The 24,634-nt window shown below is 48.1% G+C and overlaps 1 protein-coding gene across 3 annotated transcripts in view; it reads left to right on the plus strand.

Annotated features, from left to right (window-relative positions):
* The window catches only part of LOC144168709 (uncharacterized), a 191,867-nt gene that overhangs the window by 109,506 nt on the left and 57,727 nt on the right, over positions 1-24,634 (plus strand). For all 3 annotated transcript variants that reach the window (XM_077697655.1, XM_077697654.1, XM_077697653.1), the window contains exons 16-17: positions 15,484-15,605; positions 20,050-20,226. In XM_077697655.1, coding sequence (XP_077553781.1) covers positions 15,484-15,605; positions 20,050-20,226 — 299 coding nt within the window. The remainder of the gene's footprint in view (positions 1-15,483; positions 15,606-20,049; positions 20,227-24,634) is intronic.

The raw sequence follows: 24,634 nt of genomic DNA on the forward strand, positions 1-24,634 counted from the left end.
AACCGGACCAAGCGAGCGGTGCGCGAATACTATCGGCGCGACACCTTCCGGCCCAGCGCCTGCTGTCGAGATAGTGGAGGGCGCATGCGTGTCCCTCCCTAGAGTTTGTGCATGTCAGTTTCCTTGATTTCGGCTGCAGCACTTTGATCCTCTCCAATGCGACGCGCGGCGGCGCCTTGCGCGGCGCGCCTACCGACCGGGCGTGATTCAGGTCAGCAGCCGGCAGCGTGCGCCATGCGCTGATGCCGCGTCACTGTGCGTTCATCTGAGAATGTTCGTTCGGCGCTCTTTTTATCATTTTATTGACTGAAACTCAAACTGGCGTTAATGAAAGGCTGCGATAAAGATTCACACATGACTGAACCAGTGCTGGTCGTTATGCGACAAACACACAGTTGATAGAACTAAAAACAGCGATGTTTTTTTTTAATTTCGAGTTTTTCCCGTGCGGCATATGAGAGGCAGTTTAAAGATGGGAGGAGGAAAGAAAGTAGGAAGGAAAGAGTTTATTCGCTTCGGAAAAATAGACCGAAATACACAGCTGTCGGTGTGGGTGAATTGCTATCGAAAAGCAATGAGGCGTTTCCTTCCATGTCACCCATTGGACACTGATAGCTATGAAGCGTATAAAGCACGTAACTCGTCCTGCATGGTCATATTCGTGAAGAATGCCTTCCCGCGTCCCCATCGAGCAACGGAGGCACATCGTGCGACTTTTCATCGAAGGGATTACTCAGTGGGAAAGTTGCCACCTCACCGGGAGGTCTAGGACTTCTGTAAGCCGCATTATTCAAGCTTACCGCGATGATCAGGACAGACTCATTGACGCAGAGCGCAGCGGGCGGCCTAAAGTCACCAGTGAGGATCAGGAACTACTGATTGTCACAGCCGCTGTGGCAGATCCCCTCCTGTCTGCAAAAGAAATTCGACAGGAGCTGTCATTGAATGTCTCTTGCTAGACAATTCGAAGACGACTTAAGGAGGCGGGACTCGGGAGTTGCGTGGCAGCGCAGAAACAGCGCGTGACGGACCGCCAGAGGCTGGAAAGGCTGGAGTTCGCCCGGGCAGTAGAGCGGTGGACAACGGACGAGTGGAAGGAAGTTATATTCACAGACGAATCGACTTTCTCCACTCGCTGGTATCAACAGCGGCGTGTTTGGCGTCCGATGAGCTGCAGGTACGAAACTAAACTGTGAAACGTAGCTGGTAATGTGCATTCTAGATGATATATAAACTACTACAGTCATCATCATCATCAGCAGCAGCAGCAGCAGCAGCAGCAGCAGCCTATCTACGCCCACTGCAGGGCAAAGGCCTCTCTCATTATTCTCCAATTACCTCGGTCCTGTGCCAACTGCGACCAAGTTATCCCCGGAAACTTCTTGATCTCATCTGTCCATCTAACTTTCTGCCGCCCCCTGCAACGCTTGCCTTCTCTAGGGATCCACTCTGTTACCCTTAATGACCAGCGGTTATCTTGCCTTCGCATTACATGCCCTGCCCACGTCCATTTCTTCTTCTTAATTTATACTAATATGTCTTTAACACCAGTTTGCTCCCTGACCCACTCCGCTCTCTTCTCGTCCCTTAATGTTACACCTATCATTTTCCGCTCCATTGCACGCTGAGTCGTTCTCAATTTAATGTGTAATAGGTCAAATCGGGAGCACGGTTTAATGTGAGAATTGGTGAGCATTCCTTCGGGGGTCCCGAGTGCAACGCTAAGCGTAATTGTTAAGTCTAGCAATGCATAACTACCTGTTAATAACTATATTTCGGAGCAACCGATATATAATGTCCCTGTAAATTTTATTCAGCTGGGTTCATTTGAAACGTTTTAAGGGGGGACGCGGCTTTCAACTTCGGAAAAATGACCAAAACATCGTTTTTTTGAAACCCACATATTCGGCTTCTATGTTTCCTATTCTGTGCGTCTGCAAAGTTTTTACGCTGAAAATAGTCGCAAAGTGGCATAAAAAAATACTTTTGTCAGGCGCGGTGACAAACTATCAGCGCAAAAGGGCGAAAAAACGGCAATTTTCGGAGCGCTCTATCTCCGCAACGGTGCCACCGGGCGCGGCCATTTTGATATGGTTAGATCGGCCGAGCGATCGTCTTTCCGGTTCCGCTCGTCTCTTTTATCTTCGTTCATTCACAAACGCACAAACGGCAGAAAAGAAACGACGCACAAACGAAACTAGAAATAGATGCTGAAGCGCTATTGGTCCTCCGGTCGGGGCGCAGAACATCGACCCTCCTGATTGGATGTCGCGGGCGCAACGCAAGATGGCGGCCGCCTGAGCTGCGTAGCGAGCGGATTGAGTTCATTTTCGCCGCTTCGCTCGGCCGAGTTTCTGTTCAATCTGTGGTATTCAACACGGACGTTATCGCGATGGGAATGCCAGAGATAACGAGCCAGATTACGGGAAGTTGTGTGGCTCGAAAGGCGGCGGTCATCGAACGCTTCGTGGTGCGCGTGACTCTACCGTCGCCAGACCCCGGAGGGTGATGCGGTGTGCGCGCTTGCGATAGCGGTTCGTGAAGTGAACTTTTAGTCGGATTTGCGATGTTTACACGCTTAGTTATTGCTGTGTTTTGACTGTGGGCTCGCTAGCCTTGAGAAAGAAACGGTCGACGCGTCAAACGCTGCGGCGCGCACGGCATAGCCGACGCGCATTCGAGCATCACATGACTGGGCAACCGGTTACGATTGAACGCCAGTAGTTGTAATTAACGCCTGCGACGTCAGATTTAATCTTAAAAGCGACCTGACCAGCCATATCAGGTATAATCAAAGTTCGATATGTCGCGGTAAGCGTGCGCTGCGATGCGCGCGAGCCATATCGCCTTTCTTGCGCAACGTTTCCCGTGCACTTGTAATTCTCATGCAAACAGGTTTGAGTTAGTAATATAGGAATAAAAATATCCGTCTGCGTTAAAAATGTACGTTACTGTGGCAGCATTTAACAGTGATTTTTTTAGGGAAATTATTGATACCATTGCTTAGGGTAGAGTGTACTAGTACACTCTACTCAGGGCATACTGGCTGTGCTGCGAGAAATATTGGATGCCTTGAATGTCAAAAGTAGTAAAAAAATATGCTGTTGCATTGAAGTTGGGAGTTATGCAGAATACTCTACCAAGCTTCAAAGTAGCTCATTTTCATCCTTGTGGTATGCAAACTTTTGTCAATGAACACCTGCACGTATGAGTACTAAGTTGCTGTGCCAGGCAAGATAAAACATTAAAAAAAGCCAAAAATGTTAAAATTAAGTAAAAAAAATGCTTAACTTGTTGCCATGGTGACAACAATGCAAAAGGAGGTTGTCCAGTGCGATACAGCCAACCAACTAACCTACTTTGCATTGAAAGCCCATTGAAACCCATCTCCCCTCCGTTTGGTTTGCAAAGGGGGGTATGTACTCTTCACGGAGGAGCTGAAAATGTTTTCTGGAAAGAGAAAGGCTGTAAAAGGCACTCCAATTTCAAGGCAAGGCCTTCCAGAAGCCCCATGTTCAAAAGGACATGAAAGGCTACAACTGTGACGAATTTTGATATGTGAAACCTATGTTGCAACTTCGGAAGCCGTTTTCTCAAAACAGTTTTTTTTGCCACCTGTGTCGCTTGTCCCAGGGATTTCTTCGTGACCGCTGGGTCTATTTTGATTCCGTTTCTTGCATTACATTCCTTGATGAACTGTTCAGGTCGTGACACTTTTGGTTTTCCAGATTTGTTTTTTGTGATTTTTTTTATTCAAATAATCGTTCACAGTTGACATGTCTGTTGCGCATAAACCTCTAAAAAAATGAAAACTAAAAAACATTGTGTTGTAAAAAAAAAAATTCTAAAACTGTCACGACCTCGCCCATTCATTTGGGAATGCAAAGCACTTCGAACAAGTTTTCTATCGTGTTTTATGAGCCGCTCAAGCTCGGTACAAGCGGAACAGAAAGAAAATTTCATACATAAAAAAGTTTTCAAAATATTACTTTGAAATTTTTATGGTGATATAACAGAAGCATTTCCAGTTGCTGTGCCAATTTTCATCAAAATCCACAAAGAAATAAAAAAGTTGATTTTGAAAGCCACGTCCCCCCTTAATCGTAGTTTTATAAGCACCGTTTGTTAAGCGTTTCTTGTCGCTGTTCTTTTACGAAACACTTCAGGTAACCCGCACCGGCTAACGGGGCTTTTGTAATTCCTGATGTGGAAAGAGGATGAAATTGATGCATAGTTTTATACAGGATACTGTTCGCCTACGTGGCAATGGGGGTGCAGCCTCCCGCTAAAAAAATGTGCCAGTAATTTCAATCGATGTAAACTATCAAACACGGCGAATGTCCTTTCATTGATTTATCTAGTATACCCTCCGAACATCTTCGAAGATATCTTTCCTCGGAGATATCTTTCCTGAATGTATTTCTGTATTTAGCCCGATGGTATTTAGATACCAGCCCGGCTACATCCAAAGCGTCCTTTCCAGTGGGAGGTGCTCCGTCAGCGTATGGGGCGCAATGAGTGCGGACGGCCTGGGACCCCTCATCAGAATTTCTGGGCCATTCAATGCTTCCCAGTACTGTAACATCATTTCAACAAGTCTGCTCCCCTACGTCCTGGACGGGTGCTTCATCCTGCAACAGGACCGAACCCCTGTATTCACAGCACGAGCCGTGAGCTCACTGCTCGAGGACCACGCGGTGCGACAGCTGCGGTGGCCTCCGTGCGGGGCAGACCTAAATCCGATAGAAAATGTGTCGGGGATTATGAAGACGAATCTCGGCAAACGAAATGACTGCGGTCGCACGGCGGACGAGTTGTGGCAGGCAGTGGAAGATGAATGGGGACGCCTGCGCCCCCGTACCGAAATCATAAAGTCGCTTTATGAGTCGCTCCCCCGACGCATTCGTGAAGTTATCAAAAACGACGGAAACTTCACACACAATTAATGAGGGGAACCACTCGGACAATCACCGATGTTTTTTTTTGTTCCGAAGCGAATAAACCTTCGCTGTATTCAGTTCTTGCTATCAACTGTGTTCGTCGCATAACGACCAGCACTGTTTTAGTCATGTGTGAATCTTTATCGCAGCCTTTCTTCAACGCCAGTTTGCGTTGCAGTCATTAAAATGATAAAAAGAGCGCCGAACAAACATTCTCAGATGAACGCACAGTTACGCGGCATCAGCGCATGGCGCACGCTGCCGGCTGCTGCCAAGCATCACGTCCGCTCGGTAGGCGAGCCGCGCAAGGCGCCGCCGCGCGTCGCATTCGAGAGGAACGGAGTGCTGCAGCCGCAGTCGAGGAAACTGACATGCACAAACTATAGGGAGGGACACACATGCGCTCTCCGCTATCTCGACAGCAGGCGCTGGGCCGGAAGGTGTCGCACCGATAGCTATCGCGCGCCGCTCGCTTGGTCCGGTTTATTCTGTGGACGCCTGTACACCGCTGACACACATGCACACAAGCTAGAGACTGGAATGCACGTGGCAGTTTGTGTTGCTTTTTACCCCACATCTCGAGGACTGATTTGATCATTTGACTGATCATTTGACTGATTTGATCAACGAGAATTGATCAACAACTCGAAGTAAAGGTTAATCGAAGTTAAAGTAAGTTAATCGACCAGATTTAGGGGAAATCCCCTAAGGGGGAGTAAGTTTCTGCAAAGGAAAGTTTGACATCCACCTTTGAGTTGTTGATCAATTCGCTCTCGTGCTAGAAACGACCTGGTTAGCTCAGTTGGTAGAGCGACTGCTCCGGTTAAGCAGTGGTCCTGGGTTCGAATCCTGGACCAGGACGAATTTTTCTTCAACTACGAAGTTTCTGAGGAAGCTGTATAGCCTTCCTTTTAGCCATATGGCTGCATTCATGTGGATGTCAAACTTTTCTTTGCAAAAATATCCGAAATGTGAATGTTTTTAAGTTTTGCTATTAATTTGTTATATGGTACCTTGTCGAAAGCTTTTTTGAAATCTAAAAATATAGCATCAATTTGGTCATTGTTGTCAAGACACGCTGCAAACGAATGAATTATTGTCACCAATTGGGTGGCCATGGAATAACCTTTTCTAAAACCATGTTGACAATTTGTCAGTACTGCATTTTGCTCCACTAGAAATTCAAGAATCTGTTTAGAAGTAATATGTTCAATGATCTTGCAGCATTGAGACGTTACAGATATTGTACGGTAATTTTGAAAGCTAGGCCGGTCACCTTTTATAAAAACGGGAACAATCAGAGCCTTCTTCCAGTCACTCGGTAGCTTACCAATGCGTCTCTATTAGTTCGTATCACACTCATACAAACTAATAGCTCTGAAGTCTATTAGCGGTCTATCAGATCTATTTGTATTTGCAAACTAATACAAACTAATAGGTTCATTTGTATTAGACTGATACATCTTATACGTGAAACTTATAAAACTCATACAAGTTTTTATAAGACTAATGCATACACCCAATACAAAAATGTATACGGCTAATACAAGTTTCTATCAGAATTTTTGCTAGGGTTGCCTCGGCGAATGCTGGCTGTCATGTTGCAGTAAGAAGTGTCGCATCGCCGGGGTCGTGATGAATTGTTGCCCGTGCGACGAGCAAGCACCTTGCTCAGCTTTGCCGCATTCCATGTTCTGCCGTCATCGAGGAGGAAGGATGCTGGACCACGTTGCTCGATGACTTCCCTTGGCTTTGAAAAAGAAGTGTCACCCTTGAATGAAGCCAATGGTCTCTTCACCTGCACCACGTCTCCTACCGCTTTGCTGCACTGTTGCCTGTGCCTGGCACGCCGCCCAAGCATGGCCAGCTCGGGGTAGGGTGTCGAGCTGTGTTCTTGGCAGCCTTCCATGAAGCAGTACCGCAGGGGCCACCCCTCTTGTGGCCTGTGGTGTGCACCTGTGAGCGGCGAGATAATCCCATGCAGCAGTTCGCAGCGAACGCTTTTCCAGACGAACCAGTTGGAGGTATGTCCTGGATGTGCGGTTGAACCGCTCGATCTGTTCATTTGCCTGTGGGTTATAAACAGATGAATGCGACAGGCGGATCACTCGTTCTTTTAGGAAGTCGATAAATTCTTTTGAGGTGAACTGGGGGCCCATTATCGCAGGCTATCTCTTCAGGATATCCTTCCCTCGCAAAGATATTCAGCAGGGACTCGTTCATGGTGCTTGTAGAAACTTCTCTGCACAACTGCACTTGAGGCCATTTTGAGAAGTAGTCCACGAGCGTCAGTGCAAACCTGCAACCTGGAGGAGCCCTCTCCAGGGGACCAACGATATCAATCGCAAGTTTCTGCCACGATTTCTCCGGCAGCTCGACAGGTTGCAGAGGGGCAGGGGACGTCTTGGCTGATTTATCGCAGATGCTACACTTGCGAACTGCTTCTTCCACGTGACTGTCCATGTGGGGCCACCAAAACTGCTCCCCAAGTCTGCCTTTGGTGCGTCCGATACCGTGGCGAGTTTCATGCACTGTTGGTACCAGCTGAGCCACAAGAGATGAAGGAACAAAGAGCCTCTCCGCACGCAACAACGATTCTCCAAAGACTGACGATTCCTCTCGAACTCTGAAATATGGTTTCAGCTCTTCAGGCAACTTCTTATGCGAGGGCCAAGACTCGTGTACCTTTTGAAGAGTGGCATAAGCAAGAACTCCTTGTTCAAACTGCTCTTTCGTCAGCCAAGTAGGTTGGACCGTGCCAACAATTCCTTCCTCAAAAGTCAGCTCCGAATCTGCCATATGGACTGGCAACCACGAAAGAGCATTGGCTGCTCTGTTTGACGAGCCTTTCTGGTGCTCCACTGTGAAATTATAGCGGAGCAGCCTTGCGCACCAACGTGTGATTCCGAGTGGGTGGCAGCCTGAGCCCTGCAAGGACAGAAGTGGCCTGGGGATCTGTGTGGAGAGAGAAGCTTCACCCCCACAGTTGAGCATGCCAATGTTCTCATGCCCCAGTGCATGCAAGGGCCTCTCTTTCGCCAACTGCGTACTTCCTTTCCGCCGACGATAGCGTGCGCGATGCAAAAGCGACAGTACGAAGTGTATGACCGGCGCGCTGCTGGAGGACTGCTCCGAGTCCACATTCAGACACATCAGTGGAAATGATAATTGGAAGTGCAGGACCAAACATCTGCAAGACGAGATCTGAGTACAATACCGACTTTACCGCCCGGAAACTTTTATCCACCTCAGCAGACCAGTTGAACGCTTTGTCTTTCCTAAGTGGAGCTCTCATTGACTCCACCACCTCTGCCAAGTGTGGCACGAACTTGGCGTAGTATTCCACTAACCCAAGAAAGGAATGGAGTTTGGCGGCATTGTTTGGAACTGGAGTTTCCACACTGCGTCTATTTTCCCTGGCAGTGGCGAAATACCGGAAGGCGTCACCTTGCGGCCCAAAAATAAAAGCTCCTGAACTCCGAACACACATTTGCTGTTCAGCTTCAGACCTGCGTCATTGATAAGCTGTAGAACTGTCTCAAGGTTCTTGAGGTGCTGCTTAGCCGATTTACCGCACACAGTGACGTCGTCAATGCAAACGAGGACGCCAGCACAGTTGCAAAGAATGAGAGACATCACACCGTGGAAAGCCGCAGGTGCTGACGCTAGCCCAAAACAAACGCGTCTGAACCGGTACAGCCCTCCATGTGTAATGAAAGTCCCTACTCTCAGTGCCCGGGAGGACTTGGTGATAGGCAAAGTCGAGCTTCGAAAAATGTGTTGCCCCCACCAAAGCTTGAAGCAACTCATCCATGTGTGGCAGTGGAAAGCTGTCCGGAACGATCGCCTTGTTAGGTTCGCGCAAGTCTACACAAAGCCTAATACTGCCATCTTTCTTCTCAATGACTACAATGGGGGACACCCATTGTGACGCATTGATACGTTCAATGATGTCCAAGCTTCCCAATCGCTGCAGTTCAGAGGACACGCGTGGTCGTAACATCAAAGGAAGACGGCGAGGTTTTGATGCTACTGGCTGAACACCCACACGTGTCTAAATCCTGTGAACAAAACCTTTTGCGTGACCCAGCTCATTTGCGAAGAGGGAGCCAAACTTTTTGCTGAAGTGCTGGTGGCGTGGACGGCTCGAACGGACATGACACAGCTACTTTGGCATTCGGTACCGCGCTAGTTTGAATGCACTGCAGTTGAGACCATTCAGTGCGCAGCTTCAATGCCTTAATACCATCCAATCCTATGAGTGAAGTGCCCTGTTAAACGACATAAAACAACAGTGCGGCGCTGTGATTCTCGAAGGAAACTTCAGAAAAGAAGCAGCCTCGAATAGTCCAGAAGTGTTGCACGAGTAACGGGGAGAAGGGGCACGCTTGCACAATGCTGGTCAAACACCTTCCCCGAAATAATTGACCAGGATCAACGAACGGTTTCAAAGGACCTGGCAAACTTGAACGTATTGCAGATGCAAACAGCTGTTGCGCCACAAGAGTCTGTACCGTTTCCCCCAGCGGAAACTTTGTGGACAACTGTTGGCGACCGTTTTTCCTGTAGCTGGGCAGTGTTGCCATGAAGCGCGATGCTGGCTAGAAGAATTTGCGTGTTAGTGCAAATTCGATGGACGGTGCGCTCGAGACGGGGGATGGCTCCCATGCATAACTTGCCCTATCACGCTGACTGAAAGTGTGGGCGCGCGACTTGAATGTGGCGACGGCGACGGCGAACTGTCTTTTGTGAAAAAATGCGCAGATACTGGCTGCACAGAAACAGAAAATTCCTTCATTTCCGAGGCTACTTGCTCGATTTGACTCGCGAGAGCAACTGCCTCGTCAAACGGCAGTGAAGACCCTTCTAACGGAAGATGTTCCCAAATATGAAGTGAGGACACCCCGGCAACAAATTGGTCGCACGATGACTGCTCTGGTGATTTAACTCTTTCACAACGGCGCCAAAGGCAATCGGAAGCCGGTGTCCGATGATTTCAAATCTCCCGCAAAATCTGAAACACGCGCTCCACAGACAACAATCGCCATCTGGTGTGTTCATTGGCAACTTCTCTTTCAATTTCGGTTTCGTTTGTTTATGTGTCTCATGTGGTGGCGGTGTAACAAGAGAAATTTGAACCGAAGGTAGAGGGGAGCAGGAGAAAAAATGGCGTCGGGTTCGCGCCGCGCTCCGCACAGTCGGACTGCTGTAGCAAGCACTTCGGCAGCTCCTGCTGTCGATTTTTCTGATTCCAGCAGCAGTGAGGGGTCAAGCAATGATGTGGGATCTTCAGATTTCAGTTAGGACGACGAAGCTCCGGTTCAAATGCCTCGCACTTCAACAAGCGCTGGCAGGTAATTTCGTTGTGACTCCGCGCTGTATTTATAAACAAAACGTGCTTCTTATCTGACGACTGCGGTTTTGATTTTGTGTTTAGGGTCTTGAGAACATACGGCCGGGATATTTTGCCAAATGCACTGCGCCATATCGCGCTATTACCTTCAAGATAACCTGGCGCTCGTGTCAGATTAGCGCTGCAGGGTTCAGGTGCGACGCTTCTCGAGAGCGCTGGATTTTTTTTCTTGTTTTTTACCAACGAATTGATAACGATTTTGTGCGAGAACACAAAAGAGTATACTTGGATGCGCATTTTACAAAGACTCACTCACCCTTGAGTGCCTTCGCGGCGTGGTACAGCCGCCAGTTCCACTAGGTTGACGGGCCCTCAAAAAATCGAAAACGTGGTGTACATTGTTGATTTATGTATTGAATCATAGCCAAAGAACATAGGAACAATTTGTATATCTTAAAATTCCTGAAATAATTTTTAGTCTCGGTAAAATTGCCGATTTGTGTTTTTTCAATTTTTTGTATACTTTTCTAGGGGGCTTTTTTCTGATTACTTGATGAATAAACTGTAAGTAATTGTACCTTTAACAAAACTGCTGCTTTGTGTTTGGAAGAGCAATCTATAAGCTACAATTTCATGCATAGCAAGGCTAAGTGTGTCCAGTAGCTCAAGAGAAAAAAAACGTTTTGTGGAAGCACTCAAAATCGGCCGTTTTTCCGCCGTAACGAAAGAGTTAAACGAGCGCATCGCAGCGAGCTCTGTCAGGGTGGTTGCAGACTCTTGAACAAACTCGCCTGGGGACTGAATCTGGCGGCGATGTCGTTCGATGACCAGGTTGCAGGTGGTATCGAAGGGCTCGGCCAGTGTCGCTACCGCGGAGGCATACGCGTCTGGCATAGCTGCGGTCCCTTTCTTCTCCTCTGTCTTTGCCGCCTGCGAAACACACCTTGGGGTCCGAAAGAATGCAGCAGCAGAGCCTCGCAAACGCTCGGGGGGGAACTCGGAAGCACGCGATGCCAGCAGGTACACCTCGAGTATGTCGTGCCGTCGTGACCATGGCTGCACGGGACGACCGGGTGTCGGTAGGAACGGCCCCGGTGGGGCGATGCCGGCGAAAGCCGTCGGGTAGGCGCGGCTGATTGTGTACCGGGAATTGCGTTAGTTCTAAATCCTCATCGCCATTCTAGTGAGGGAGGGACGTGACCTGCACACCAGCCGCACGTGTGGCATACTGCTCTTTAATAGACGTTGCACAAATACGTGCACGCACAAGGACACGGTACTGCAAACCCAAGCACTGCATAACTGTGTACAGGATACAGCGCTGTTGTGTTTCCAGTGCAAGAGGATCGCAGTTGCCCCTCTGCAGCAGTGTCTCCCTCCCTGCCAGCATTTGCAGTGCCCAGCTGGGAGAGTCAGCCCGGGCATAAATGTGTATGATCGGCTGGCGCATAAACTGGGAGCACCCCACGAAGGGAGAGATTGTGAACTCAGATGAGCAGCCTGCAACCAAAGGACAAAGGGGAAAGCAACGCATTATTCCGGCACGGAAATTTCACTGCCACTGGCTTCATTATACTACAGTGGATCCCCAGTGGTACGTCCCACGGTCTTACGATGACCTGCTTCTTGCGACGGATCACCGTGGTCCTGACGGATCACCGTGGTCCTCCCCATGGAAACAGTCCTTTTTTTAAAAACCCCTATTATACAACCCTCAAGTGCATTCGGTCCGTTTCATACGATGTGCCGTGGCCGCTATAAAGTGGAGTTTTCCCCATCTTTTACAGCGCCTTCTCCCGACCTTTCTTTATTCTTAACCCCCATCGGACGCTGCTTGATGTGCAAAGGTCCGCAGGCAAGCCAGACTCAGACCACTTGCTGAAGCAAGCAAGCAAGCACGGTAACCTTCGATGGCCCCATGCGGCAGCAGAACACCAGCATGCCAGCCGCGAGAAGTCCGGGTGTCTGGCAAAGCACCAATTTGAAACTCTCATCGAGCCGACGAACGTGACAACACATACAACGCAACCACACAGCGCTGACCAAGCACCCGCTTTCCTTGCACAATGCTCTCTCTCCCCTGTCTCTGTGCTCTGCTGATCAGTGCCTTTCTGAGATGCGTTGTTGCTCCATTCCTTTCTTTCCCACCTTCACTCCTTTTGCTTGCCCGGGCCCCTCTCGATTTGCTCGGCCGCGTTGGCCTTCCCAGCTGACCTTGTGTGTGTGAGATGCAGGGCTGGCGCTGGATGGTGTGGGGCTCACATGGCGCGCAGTACACGGCTGGCAAGTTAGCCAGAGGGGGTGTGGGGTCACGCAATAGGCATTGTTTTTGTCCTTGGGATTTCAGCAAAGGGTTTGCCAAATATGCGAGAACGGGTAAATGGAGCCGTTTAAATGAGTTCTTAGCACACCTGTTGTGTGAGACAGTCGACCGGGCCGGCATTTACTCATACAACCCACCCCAGTATACGACACCCCAGCCATATGATGCTTTCGCATGGTCTCTTGGAGGTCGTGTTAGTGGGGTTTCACTGTAATAAACTACTGTATTTATGAACTCTAACACACCCTCGATTCTAAAGTGCGCATGATCACTGTGACTGGAAAAAAGGAAAAGCCCAGAAGTCTTCTCTACAGGGGAAGCCGTCCGTGGGTGCAAGAGCGCTGTTCGTTGTCACCCAGAAGTGGCAGCACACTGTTTTAGCTCCTTTTAATGTACTCGCGTGCGGACAGATACTGTGACACAGAGGTCTGTCAATTTCACGGAGAGTGTTTGTCCCAGTGTGGCTGACGACGTGGCCGTAACACGCGGAGGCATGGTGGCACGGGGTGTGTTGTTGTCCTCAGTGCCGTCAGGGTAATTGTGGGCACTGGGCTAGAGCACTGCACGGGCCCAGGCCGGGCTCGGGCTTGAATTCATAGGCCCGGCCGTTAACAGTCCCGACGTCATGTGTAGAAAAGAGCATTAAAATGAACATTCCGAGTTTACTTTTACGTGCTTCTTGATGTTAGTTGTACACATTGTTTTCAAAACATGTTTTGCTAGATCTGGTAGTCACTATGCTGTAATTTTAATGACATTTCATGTACAGTTAAACCTCGATGTAACGAAGTCGGTAAAATTCGTAATTTACTTCGTTACATTGAAATTTCGCTACATTGAAATTCGCGGTTATAATGAAGTGTTCATCCCGTGAAGCGTTTCCTGAAAAAGAAAACGTGGCGCGCATACACGGCCGGCGCACTGTTTCTGTTTCTATCGGTGCTTAATCGTCTACGCGGGCATCAGCGTGATCCGCATGGAGCGTTTTCTTCCCGCAAAAACGCGCCCCGCAAGCCACAGGCGCGCTGACGCAGCCGCGGAGACCACCCGCGCGATGCGGGTAGCTCCAGCGACCGATTCTAACCGCTCGCTGAAACGCAACTCGAGGGGTGAACGAGAGGGGTATGCGAGAAAAAAAGCGGATAACGTGGGCGAAATTTTCACTGTAAAACGTCATACGCGCCGCTTACGAGAGCGCCCATCAAATATCCTTCGCGGCGGCCTTATCGTCTAGCCAGCCAGCATCCCCGAGCGCTTCGAAGCTCCCGCCGTAGGGTGCACGCCTCCCCATTGGCGAAACCGTGGCGAAACTGGTCAGGCTCCTCCCACCGCTGCGCGCAGCGCGAGTCACTTCCCGCCGCCGGCACGCAATCGCGGACGCCGGTGTGAAAAAAAATGCGCGTGCAAGGCTCATAAAGATTCACAAATGCTTGCTGGGACGACGAAACCCAACAAGCATGACCGAACTCGAACGAAGTGCAAAGCGGCGGCTTGCGGCGGCTGCGGCAACGCCAGTGGCGATTAGGCTTACCACCGCGGAGGATATTTGATGGGCGCTTTCGTAAGCGGCGCGTGTCACATTTTACAATGAAAATTTCGCCCACGTTATCCGCTTTCTTTCTCGCACGCCCCTCTCATATGCCCCTCGAGTTGCGTCTCAGCGAGAGGTTAGAAGCGGTCGCTGGAGCTACCCGTATCGCGCGGGTGGTCTCCGCGGCTGCGTCAGCGCGCCTGTGGCTTGCGGGGCGCGTTTTGCGTTTTTGCAGGGAGAAAACGCTGCGTGCGGTTCACGCTGATGCCGATTAAGCAGTAGACGATTAAGCTCCGACAGAAACAGTGCGCCAGCCGTGTATGCACGCCACGCAGTTTGTAGGCAAGGGACTTAATCAAAGACTCCGTGGCTGGCTGCATCCGCGTCATTGGGCGACCTGTGTCGCCGTTGGCGTTTTATTGGGACCCCATTTCGGCGCTTGCGTCTCCAAAAATCTACTTCTACAACTTAAATATCGTGCCTCGTTCTCCATGAAACTTCGTTACATTGAAATTCCGGCAAACGGGACTTCGTTACACAGAGGTTGAAAATACATGGTGTGCATACGCTTGAAGTTACAAAAAATTCCGTGGTTCGTTACATCGAGGGTTTCGTTACATTGAAGTTCGTTACATCGAGGTTTAACTGTACTACATCAAGATTTTATATTTGGTGTGTAACATACAACAGGTTCGATTACAAGGAATGCTGTAGCGGGGAATGAATTAATTCAGACAACCTGCAACTGGGCACCTATGTCTATGTACGCGTGTGTTTGTCGCACAAATCGAAATGCGGCTGCTGTGGCTGGGAATTAAACTCACGTGCTAGAGAAGCACCAGCGCTTAACAACCACAGCAGGTAAAATATTTCAACGCATGTATATACTCGTGGATTCAAATGCGGAGCAAAATATTTTAGCAATACCAACTTGTGGCCGAGACAACCATGTGAAGGTGCCAAGAGTCTGGTCACCAAAGGTGGTGGTGTCGCTTGTGTAAGAATACGAGCTATTATTACGCCGATGTGGCGTGAGCTGCAGCCGGTGTAAGGTAAACTATGTGTGCTTTTAAACCCTGATTTTTTGGCGTTTCAGTTCATGACGTTTTTGAACAGACTAGCTGCTCCGTCTGATTGCCCGCTACGAGGACACTCAACCAAATATAATAAACAAATTTTCTTCAGCGTCCAAGACCGGGCCTGGTCACACACACGCGGGTCCTACCTATGCTCAAAAATAGATGACGGGCCCGGGCCGGGCTCAGGCCGGGCCTGGACCTAACAATCAGAACGTGCAGTGCTTTACACTGGGCATCTGCTCCCTCCCCTCGTGCAGGGACGTGCTGAGGCAGCTGGGCCAGGCGGAGCAGAGCTGGGAGGAGCGGCAGCGGCGGGCCGACCAGCACGCGGCACGCCTGCAGCTGCAGCTGCAAGAGGCCGCACGCCGCAGCAGCCAGCGTGAGTGGGCCCCCCCTCTCGAGCCAGGCACAGGGCAAGGAGCGCAGGGGGAATGCCCTCGGAGCTGAGTAATTGGCTTCCACACGCAGATAGTTTTCGAAACTCTTTCGTGACCGCGGGAAAATTGACCGGTTTTTAGGGCTCCAAGAAAACATTTTTTTCTGCTAAAAAAATTGGTTAGCCACTAGTTGCAGGAACACAAAATGCAGATTATTTAACGACTTTTCCAATAACACCAGTTTTTTAAACGCTCTCATACATCATAGTTGCAGAAAAAAATATCAAAATCAAAATTTTTGTCGGGTTGTCGAAGAAAATGACAAAAAAGGAGTTGTGTATAACGAACCACTGGTATTAGAAAAAAAAATTAGAATATACGTTGGAATAGAATAGGATTAGAATAGAATATGGAATAGAATATACATTAGAATATACATTATAATATACATTTCGGAAACACGCCCTAGAAACAATGCCGACTTGCGAGGATTGCAAACTATAAAACTATATACTGTATAAACTATGCAACAACGAATCTGGTTTAAATAACGAATTATATATTCTGCCACCTCCCCAGCACTCAGTAAGGTTAAATCATTCAAGAACTGTAAGACCATATGCTCCTAAAAATAACACGTTCAAGTACTCTTTTTTTTGTACAAACCGTTGACGACTGGAATTCACTGCCTTCCGACTGCGTGCATGCTCCGACGTCTTCTAGTTTTGACCTCTGTGTTAAGAACTTGATGTAACCCTCTCCTACTAGGATGGTGAAAAACCGTCCGCAGTATTTTTTAAATAATAATAATAATAAAAAAATGTTAGCACGTGTGGTGCTTGTGTCATGCGGTGAAGCCTAACCTCCATTTCAAAATGTGCAATGTCGGGTGGTTTCTTGGAAGAAATCTGGCGGTTTGACATTATCGGAGGCACGAATTTGCCCCCACGTAACGTAAAAACGTCCTGTCAATGACTGACTTTTCATTTACAGCCAGCACAGTATTTGGGACAGGCACGCGATGCAGCAAAACATGCATGAAGTTGAAAACAGAACTCCGGGGTTGATGCTTGCTCACGTTCACTGTCAGTTATCTCTCAAAACATAAAGTTGCCCTTTATTATCATCTTCTGACTCGCTATTGTTGCCTTACTTGCAGGAATGATGCGCGATGCACTAGAATCGTGCCCTGCAAACTTTGGTCAAGTAGCTTTTGGTGATAAAAAAGATTAGCACCATGAGCCTCCTCCATTACAGCGCCCCCTAAAATTTTTAAAATGAAACAGTACAATACTTGTTGGAGACTCCGTCCGAATAGACAGTTCAACTAAGAAGCATCACTAGCAGGGGTGAGACAGCTGCACATATTGCGCAGTTTCGATACAAATTGGAAAGACTAAAAGGCGCCATATGTGGTGTTTATGTCTTACTTCGTCTTCGTCTGCTTAGCGCCCCCTTTTAGTCTTTCAAATAAGCATGAACCAACTAGCTCAACAAGTTTTGTTAAGATATGATACAAATCGGTTTTCCTGCTCCAGGTTGCTCCAAAAGCTTGAAAATTGCAAAAATTGCGCCAAACTGCTCCAAAACAGCCCGAGAGCCAAGGATTTTAGCGCTCCCGTCAGTTTCAGTGGGGAAAATGCTTACTGATGGTGTAATTTTCCAGCACCCCCAAGGTCATGCTGTTTGTAAAGGTTTAATTGATTGATCATTCAATCAAAAACCGGCATAAAATTGTCCCAAAGACAGTTTGACAGTTTTTTCAAAATTGACAATGCCGGGTTGCACATGTTATAATATTCTGTGAATTTTTAATGTTTTCCCATCGAAAACCATTGTGAATTCCTGCAGAAAAAATACTTCTGTGTACGGAGGCGACAAACTGCCTGTGCAAGTTGATGAAAAAACAGCAATTTTCGGAGCGCCGTATCTCCGGAACGACATAACTGGGCATCGCCATCTTGGTGTGGTGAGATTGGAAAATGTGGCTGCCGGGCGAAGAGGTTGCTCGGTGTTCAAGCAGAATGCTCTTCGCCGATTTCTGCCGTGGTTTTGGTTATGGGGGTGGCTGGGTTTGCATTTAGTCATTTAGTTGTTGCGGGAAGTTGTGCGACTCGAAAGACGGTAGTTCATCAAAAACAACGTGATGCTTGTGAATTCACCTTGTTTCGGCCTTGAGAGTGAGGAGCGGTGCGTGCTTGAAATGAAATTTGAAATCAGTGGGAAAAAAGCAGCTAGACTGACAAGTTTCACAAAGTTTACTTGAAAATTAAAAGTTGTTGTTTCAAGACCAGTGTCCTCCCTTAAAATTGGTGTTGTTGGAAAGGCCATTAAATCATCCACATTTTATGTTGGTGCAATTAGAATAGCAAGAAAAGAATCTTCTCTTAGACCCCTAAAAATTGGTCAATTTCCCGCAGTAACGAAAGAGTCGTATCAGTTCATAGCCCGCCTGTTGTGTGAGGCCGTCAACTGGGCCGTCATTTACCCGTACCCTGATCGTACGACACCCCGGTCATATGCCATTTCACGCAGTTTGTTGAAAGTCGTAATATCGGGGTCACACTGTACTTTTATTGATGCTGTCTCGGCCAACGTTACTAGATCCATTGCACAACTCCGCTTGAAAGCGGCACATGAGCGTGACTCCTGCCCGTTTCCGCCTGTGTGGTGGCGCTGTTGCCACGGTCAGCCTGATCGGAAAGCAAGGGGATTGTGTTCGAGTTGGTCACATCAGAATTTCAGGTCTTAGAATTTCTGGAGAGGAATTGACTTTAAAGCTGTGTGGGGATGACTTCCCTGCCAGGCAACAATATTCTTGTGCAGAATAAATAGCAAAATGAGAAAGGGGGTTTAAGAGTCACCTTTGTGCTGCTTGAAATTCGTTTTCGAACCAAATGTTTCCTGACTGGCCCAAAATGTTTATTTACTCCCAGCCACCTTTGACAGCTGCCTGTGCATCTCTAAACTACCGTATTTATTCGAATCTAGGCCGGCCCCGATTCTAAGCCGACCCCCGAAAGTCCGAAGGCGCGAAAAAAAAAAAAAACTTACCTCGAATGTAGGCCGAACAAAAAGGCAGGGTCAGCGTTCACAAAAAGAAAACACGTTTATTGAACATGAAGATGCGGTGCTGGAACTCAATCAGTTTCTCTTCAAAATCACCGGGCAACTTCTGGGCGATCGTTGGAGGACGCAAAATCCTCTCCCGTTGCGTCCTCCAACGACGGACATTTTTTTCATCCACGCCAAAGTCCCGCCCGGCTTGAACGTTCGACGACAACTCCGCAGCTAAAACAACTTTTCTTTTAAAAGTGGCACTATAATGGCACCGCTTCTTTTTGCGCTATCAAAACCAAACGCCACACCGCACGCAGGCCACTGTCCCACAGAACAGGGTCCGCAGAATTCAAAATGGCGGCCTATGGCCCTTAAGTGGCTACTGGCTCGTCTAGTAATGGCTACAATACTTTCTTTTCTGGGTGGCGCTAGCTGCGCGCCACTTTACTTGGAAATTGGCGCGTATTTCAAAATCCTCGAATCTAAGCCGACCCTGGAGTTTGATATATCAGTATTTCAAAAAAACTATCGGCTTAGATTCGAATAAATACAGTAGCACAAGAATTCTCCCACATGAAAGATAAACTCAAAAACCAGCAAGTTCTTTTTTTTACACGCAAAAAAAAAAAAAGAGTGGCAGCGGGTACAAGCAATGTTTGTTAATACTTTTTTCTAGAAAGCTAAGGCGCCAACTCTTGTTTCGTGTGCAGGGTCAAAGCATGCGAGCTTCTTTCAGATGGCAGCTGTCATCCTCAATAGGAGTGCTTCCCCACAGCAGGAAGGGGCAGATGTGAATTTGTGGTTTCCACAATCAAGCTAAGAAATGTTCCATTGCTCAGCGCAGTGCAGGTCATCCCAAAATACGTCTCCGCAGAGAGCGGTGCCATTCTCGAAGGTTTCTCAGGGAGATTGAAGAAGTGCCTCTTTTCGTTCAAAGATCATGCTGAACTGTGGCAGCAGTGCAACGGTGCATGCTAGCCCACAAAGTACAAACACGCACATTGTGGGACCGCAATGTGAATGTGAACAAAAAATGTCACTCAAGCAGAAACCCACCACAACATGAGGTGTTGATGCAACAGTCTCTGTTCTGAAGCACGTCGACCAGGCTGACCGTGTCGCGCGCACCGACAAGTCGCGGCTTCGGGAAGGGGTCACGCACTGCGGAGTAGTGTTATAGCTGAAGGTATCCAGAAACGTTCTGGAACTCTAGAAGGGTCCCTCGTCCTTTTTGTGCTGCACTTGGAAGTGAACACCCACCAACTTGCCCACCCGTCGACGACACGCCGTGATTATATAATACAGGGACAGTCCTTCCGTGATCGCATTGCTTTAAGTAAAATGCCGTGCCTTTGCATCGCAGTTTTGCTTTCCTCCTCCCCACAGTGGAGTCTGAGCAGAAGGTGGCCGTGCAGCGCCTGGCCGACCTTCGCCAGTCGCGGGACGAGCTGTTCGCAGAGCGCGAGCAGCTGCACCAGCGGGTGGCCGAGCTGCAGAGGGAGCTGGACAGGGCGGTGGCCGACAAGGAGGCCGCGCGGCAGGACTCTGCCCGCATGTTCCGAGGTGAGCAGAACCGGCTCAAGAGCAGGCGGCAGGCATGGGACGCAGAGCGAGCGCCATCACGGCTTTTATTTATTTATTTATTTATTTTTTTTATTTATTTATTTAGATAAGTGCCCACAAACAGCATGACGCCTTCAGCGTGGTGCACAGAAGAAAAAAGGGAAAGGATAGAAAAGGGAGATGTGTACAATGGGGAAAAAAGAGTATAAAAATAACATCAATGGATCAAACATTATGAGGCTGACTCATACGATTCTACAACGCAAAAGAAGACACTCAGAACACACTCAGAAGATGTGTACCATAGCGAAAAAAGAGCATGAGAAATGAAAATAACCTGAATGGAACAAGCATTACATGGCTGACTCGCCTGATTTTACAACACATAAGTACACACTCAGGCTTTAGATGAATTTTTAACAGCTTGCACAAAAGTGCTGTAACGATCAAAGATACTCAGATCAGGCACTTCAAGTGAGTTGTAAAGGAGTTGCATTCTCTGGACAGGACTTTTATGATTGACGTCAGGATAAAATAGCGGCGAGGAACGGCATCGTGTGGGGACATGAAAATTGATGGAAGTTAGCAAATCGGCAGAGTCAACAGCTCCATGAATGAGCTTGTGAAGAAAGCACATATCGAGGAGTGTTCTTCTGTCACTCAGTCTGCTTAATCCAGTGAGGTCAAGTATTCTGTCATACGTGTAATATATTTTCCTGAAAAGGTAACGATCATAATAGATTCTAACAAATCTCATCTGGACTCGTTCCAGAGACAGTGACAAGTATTGAGGAACAGAGTTCCATACAACCGAGCAGTACTCTAGCCGGGAACGTACAATAGCCCGAAACAGGGACAAATAGCAGGTAGGATCAGTGAACTCTTTCGTGACACGTGTTACGAGTCCAAGGGATTTCATTGCATCGCTGGCTGTTTTTTCAATGTGGTGTTTAAAACTTAGTGATGAGTCAATGTGCACACCCAAGTCCCGCACTGTTGACGCTCAAGTAATGGAACCCCCATGCAGCTTATACAAAAATTGAATCGGCACCTGTCGACGATGGTATGATATCACATTGGTCTTTGATGGGTTGATGCAAAGCATGTTTGCTGAACACCATGCTGACACGGTGTTGATGTCATCTTGTAGAAGAGAGCACTCGCTAGCCCTGTCTATAGGCCGAAAGATCTTAATGTCATCAGCAAAGAGGAGCATTTCAGAGTGTTGCATGCGCTCAGCCAAGTCATTGATAAAAATCAAGAACAACAAGGGGCCCAGGTTGCTTCCCTGAGGCACTCCAGAAGTTGAGCGAAATTCACCAGAGAAACAGCCCGAAACTCGTACAACGTTTGTACGGTTAGACAAGTAGCTTTCAAAAAGCATCAAGTACATCTTACATATTCCATAGTTGTCCAGTTTCTGTAACAGCAAGGAGTGTGACACAGTGTCGAATGCCTTTGACAAATCAAAGTAGATTACATCAATTTGGTGTCTTGAATGCACTGCAGGGACCACTTTGCTAAGAAAAGCACACAGATTTGTCACAGGTGAACGATGAGGAATAAAGCCATGTTGTTGTGTACACAGCTTCTGGGAGAAGTAAGAGTAGAGACGGCTGTACAAAATAAGCTCCAGAACTTTGGACAGAGAGCAAATCAGTGACACAGGTCGATAATTGACCACAAGGGAAGGGTCGCCAGACTTAAATATGGGTGCAACAATTGAGTGTTTCCAAGTGGTTGGAAAGACTCCAGATTGTATACAGAGGTTGAAGATGTGTCTCAATAAGGGTGTAAGTATCGGTCCGCAGCCCTTAACAATGAAGCTAGGGATGCCGTCGTGGCCACATGATTTTTTGGCCTTCATTTTTCTAAGGGCTTCACGAATTTCCGTCTCTGTCACTGGCGTTGCCGCCAGGCAGTCTGCCTGTAAGGTCTTATCTGCATAGTCAGTGTTGCCAGTATTACCAGCTGAAAAACTGGAGCTGAAGTGGCTAGCCAACAGGTTGGCAATTTCTGTTGCGTTGGTGCATGCCTTGCCTGCAGCTGTGTGGATCGTTGAAATTTTAGATGATTGTGAGCCATAACTGTGCATGAACCTCCAGAACTGTTTGGGGTCCTGCCTCAAAGATGTTTCAACTCTGTCAATGTAGGCTTGCCTGTCCCGTTTCAACAGCTGCTTGGCCTGTCTTCTACAATCGCTGAACATTTCATACGCTGTTGGGCAGCCTGATACTTTATGAAGGTGGTGCAGGTGTGCCTTTCACTCGAGACACTGTCGCAGCTCTTGAGAGAACCAAGATCTTGAGAGAAGCAAGAACCAGGATCTTGGTTCTTGAGAGAACCAAGATCCAGAATTCCACCCTCCCCCAGGTCACCCGCCCCGGTGGCTCAGTGGCTAAGGTGTTGCGCTGCTGGGCACGAGGTCACGGGTTTGATTCCCGGCCGCTTTTCTGATGGCGGCGAAAAGCAAAAACGCCCGTGTGTACGAGATTTCGGCGCACGTTAAAGATCCCCAGGTGGTCAAAATTAATCCGGAGCCCTCCACTATAGCGCACCTCATCGCATGCGTTGTGTCGGTGCGTTGAACCCTGCAATCAATCAATCAATCAATCAGTCAGTCAGTCAGTCAGTCAATCAATCAATCAATCAGTCAATCGATTTCAATCAATCAATCAATCAATCGATTTCAATCAATCGGTCGGTATCGGTATCGGTGAACCTGTCTCGCTATTCCACCATTAAGGCTGTGCCTGTGCCGTGTGGTGTAATCTAGAGGTAATGTGCGATCGCTATCCTTGCAATCCCTGAGGCTGTTGTGGGAAGAACTTTGCAATCTGCGTGCTCTGTGCTGCCTTTCCTTTCAGTGCCAGGGACAGTGATGGTAACATTTCTTTCGGACAAAAAGCGTGAATGGTGTATTCTCTACCAAACGCGGAAAACTGGGTGTGTTGGTACATGATCGAAGAAAACAGCACAAAAAAAAAGGGCAAGGAAAGAGAAAGGACAACAAATACTGCACTTAACTGGTGTTTATTGCAAATGAAACACAATACAGTGGAACCCCGATGAAAAGTCCCTCGGTTTTATGACGACGCGCTTCTCATGACGGATCATCGCAGTCCTGGCAAACTGCCCATAGAAACAATGCATAAAAACTAAGGGTGTGCGAATATTCGAAATTTCGAATACGAATCGAATATTTTTCTTATTCGAAAGTTATTCGATTCGAAAAATCTACATTCGAAAATTCTCAAATATTCGGACCAGGCCGAATATTTGGTAAGATTGTCGAATATTCGAACAAGACACGGAATATTTGCGTTAATTATCAAGGAAAAAGGATGAAACACCGATGTGTATTTTTTCACCCCAGACGAATACCCACAGTGCAGGCAAGACATTACACATTACAGCAACGCCGAGGCGCATGTACGCACTAGGACAGAAACAAAAAAAAATGATGCGACCGTGAGGGAATATCTTTTCCGTGGCTGGGTCGGTTATCTGCAAGACGCACGGGTGCCATGCGCTGATATGACAGGCTCCGCGAAGCCTGTATCCTGTCTTACTGCCCGCCAAAGTAAGAAGCACAGCCCCATCGTGCTGCCGCTGTTGCCGCGCTGCCAGCGCAGCTGCGCCTGGCTGCGCCGTCTGCTCCGCGACAGACTCGCGCTCAACAGTTTTTACTGTTTTGCAGCAGTGTTTATTTCTGCGACTCTTGTACAGCGATATACCGAAATTTCGCGTTCTGTAAAGATACCTAATATAATAAACTTATCTTGACTGTTACCTGGAATACTTTTAAATATAGAGAAAAATCGCTGCGAGCAGACCCTCAGAACATAGCGTGATAGCATCGCCATCGACATCGACAAGATGGTCGCCAACTTGTTTTTATAATTAATTGCGCGACGTTCTCTTTTCGTACGATTCCGACGCTACGAGCGAAGCAAACGAAAACCGAGAATGTCGTCGACCTCGGATGATGAGCCACCTTGCAAGCGGGACAAGAAAGCCGGACGCAGTACCATTTGGCAGCACTACACAAAACTCTCGTCGTCGACAGCGCGGTGCAACTCGTGTGAACGTGTACTTCAGACGCCGACGGGGACAACGACCACACTCCAAAATCACTTAAAGCAGCATCCGTCATTACTGGCAACATACAAAAAAGACGCCGCAAACATGCCTTCGAAGAGTCAACCAACTCTACTTGCTGTGATTCAAGGAAAGCAGCCCGTGTCTCAGAAGCGGGAGAGCGCGCTCAACCAGAAAGTTGCAGAGATGGTCGCTTTGGACCTTCAACCGTACAGCTTTGTTGAAGACCGTGGCTTTAAAGCCCTTATGAGTGAAGCTGTACCGGGCTACCATCTGCCATCTCGAACGACATTGTCGCGCGTGCTGA

The sequence above is a fragment of the Haemaphysalis longicornis genome, unplaced genomic scaffold (assembly GCF_048455015.1).
Source record: "Haemaphysalis longicornis isolate Haplotype H1 unplaced genomic scaffold, Haemaphysalis longicornis Haplotype H1 scaffold_2, whole genome shotgun sequence".
NCBI classification, from domain to species: Eukaryota; Metazoa; Arthropoda; class Arachnida; order Ixodida; family Ixodidae; genus Haemaphysalis; species Haemaphysalis longicornis.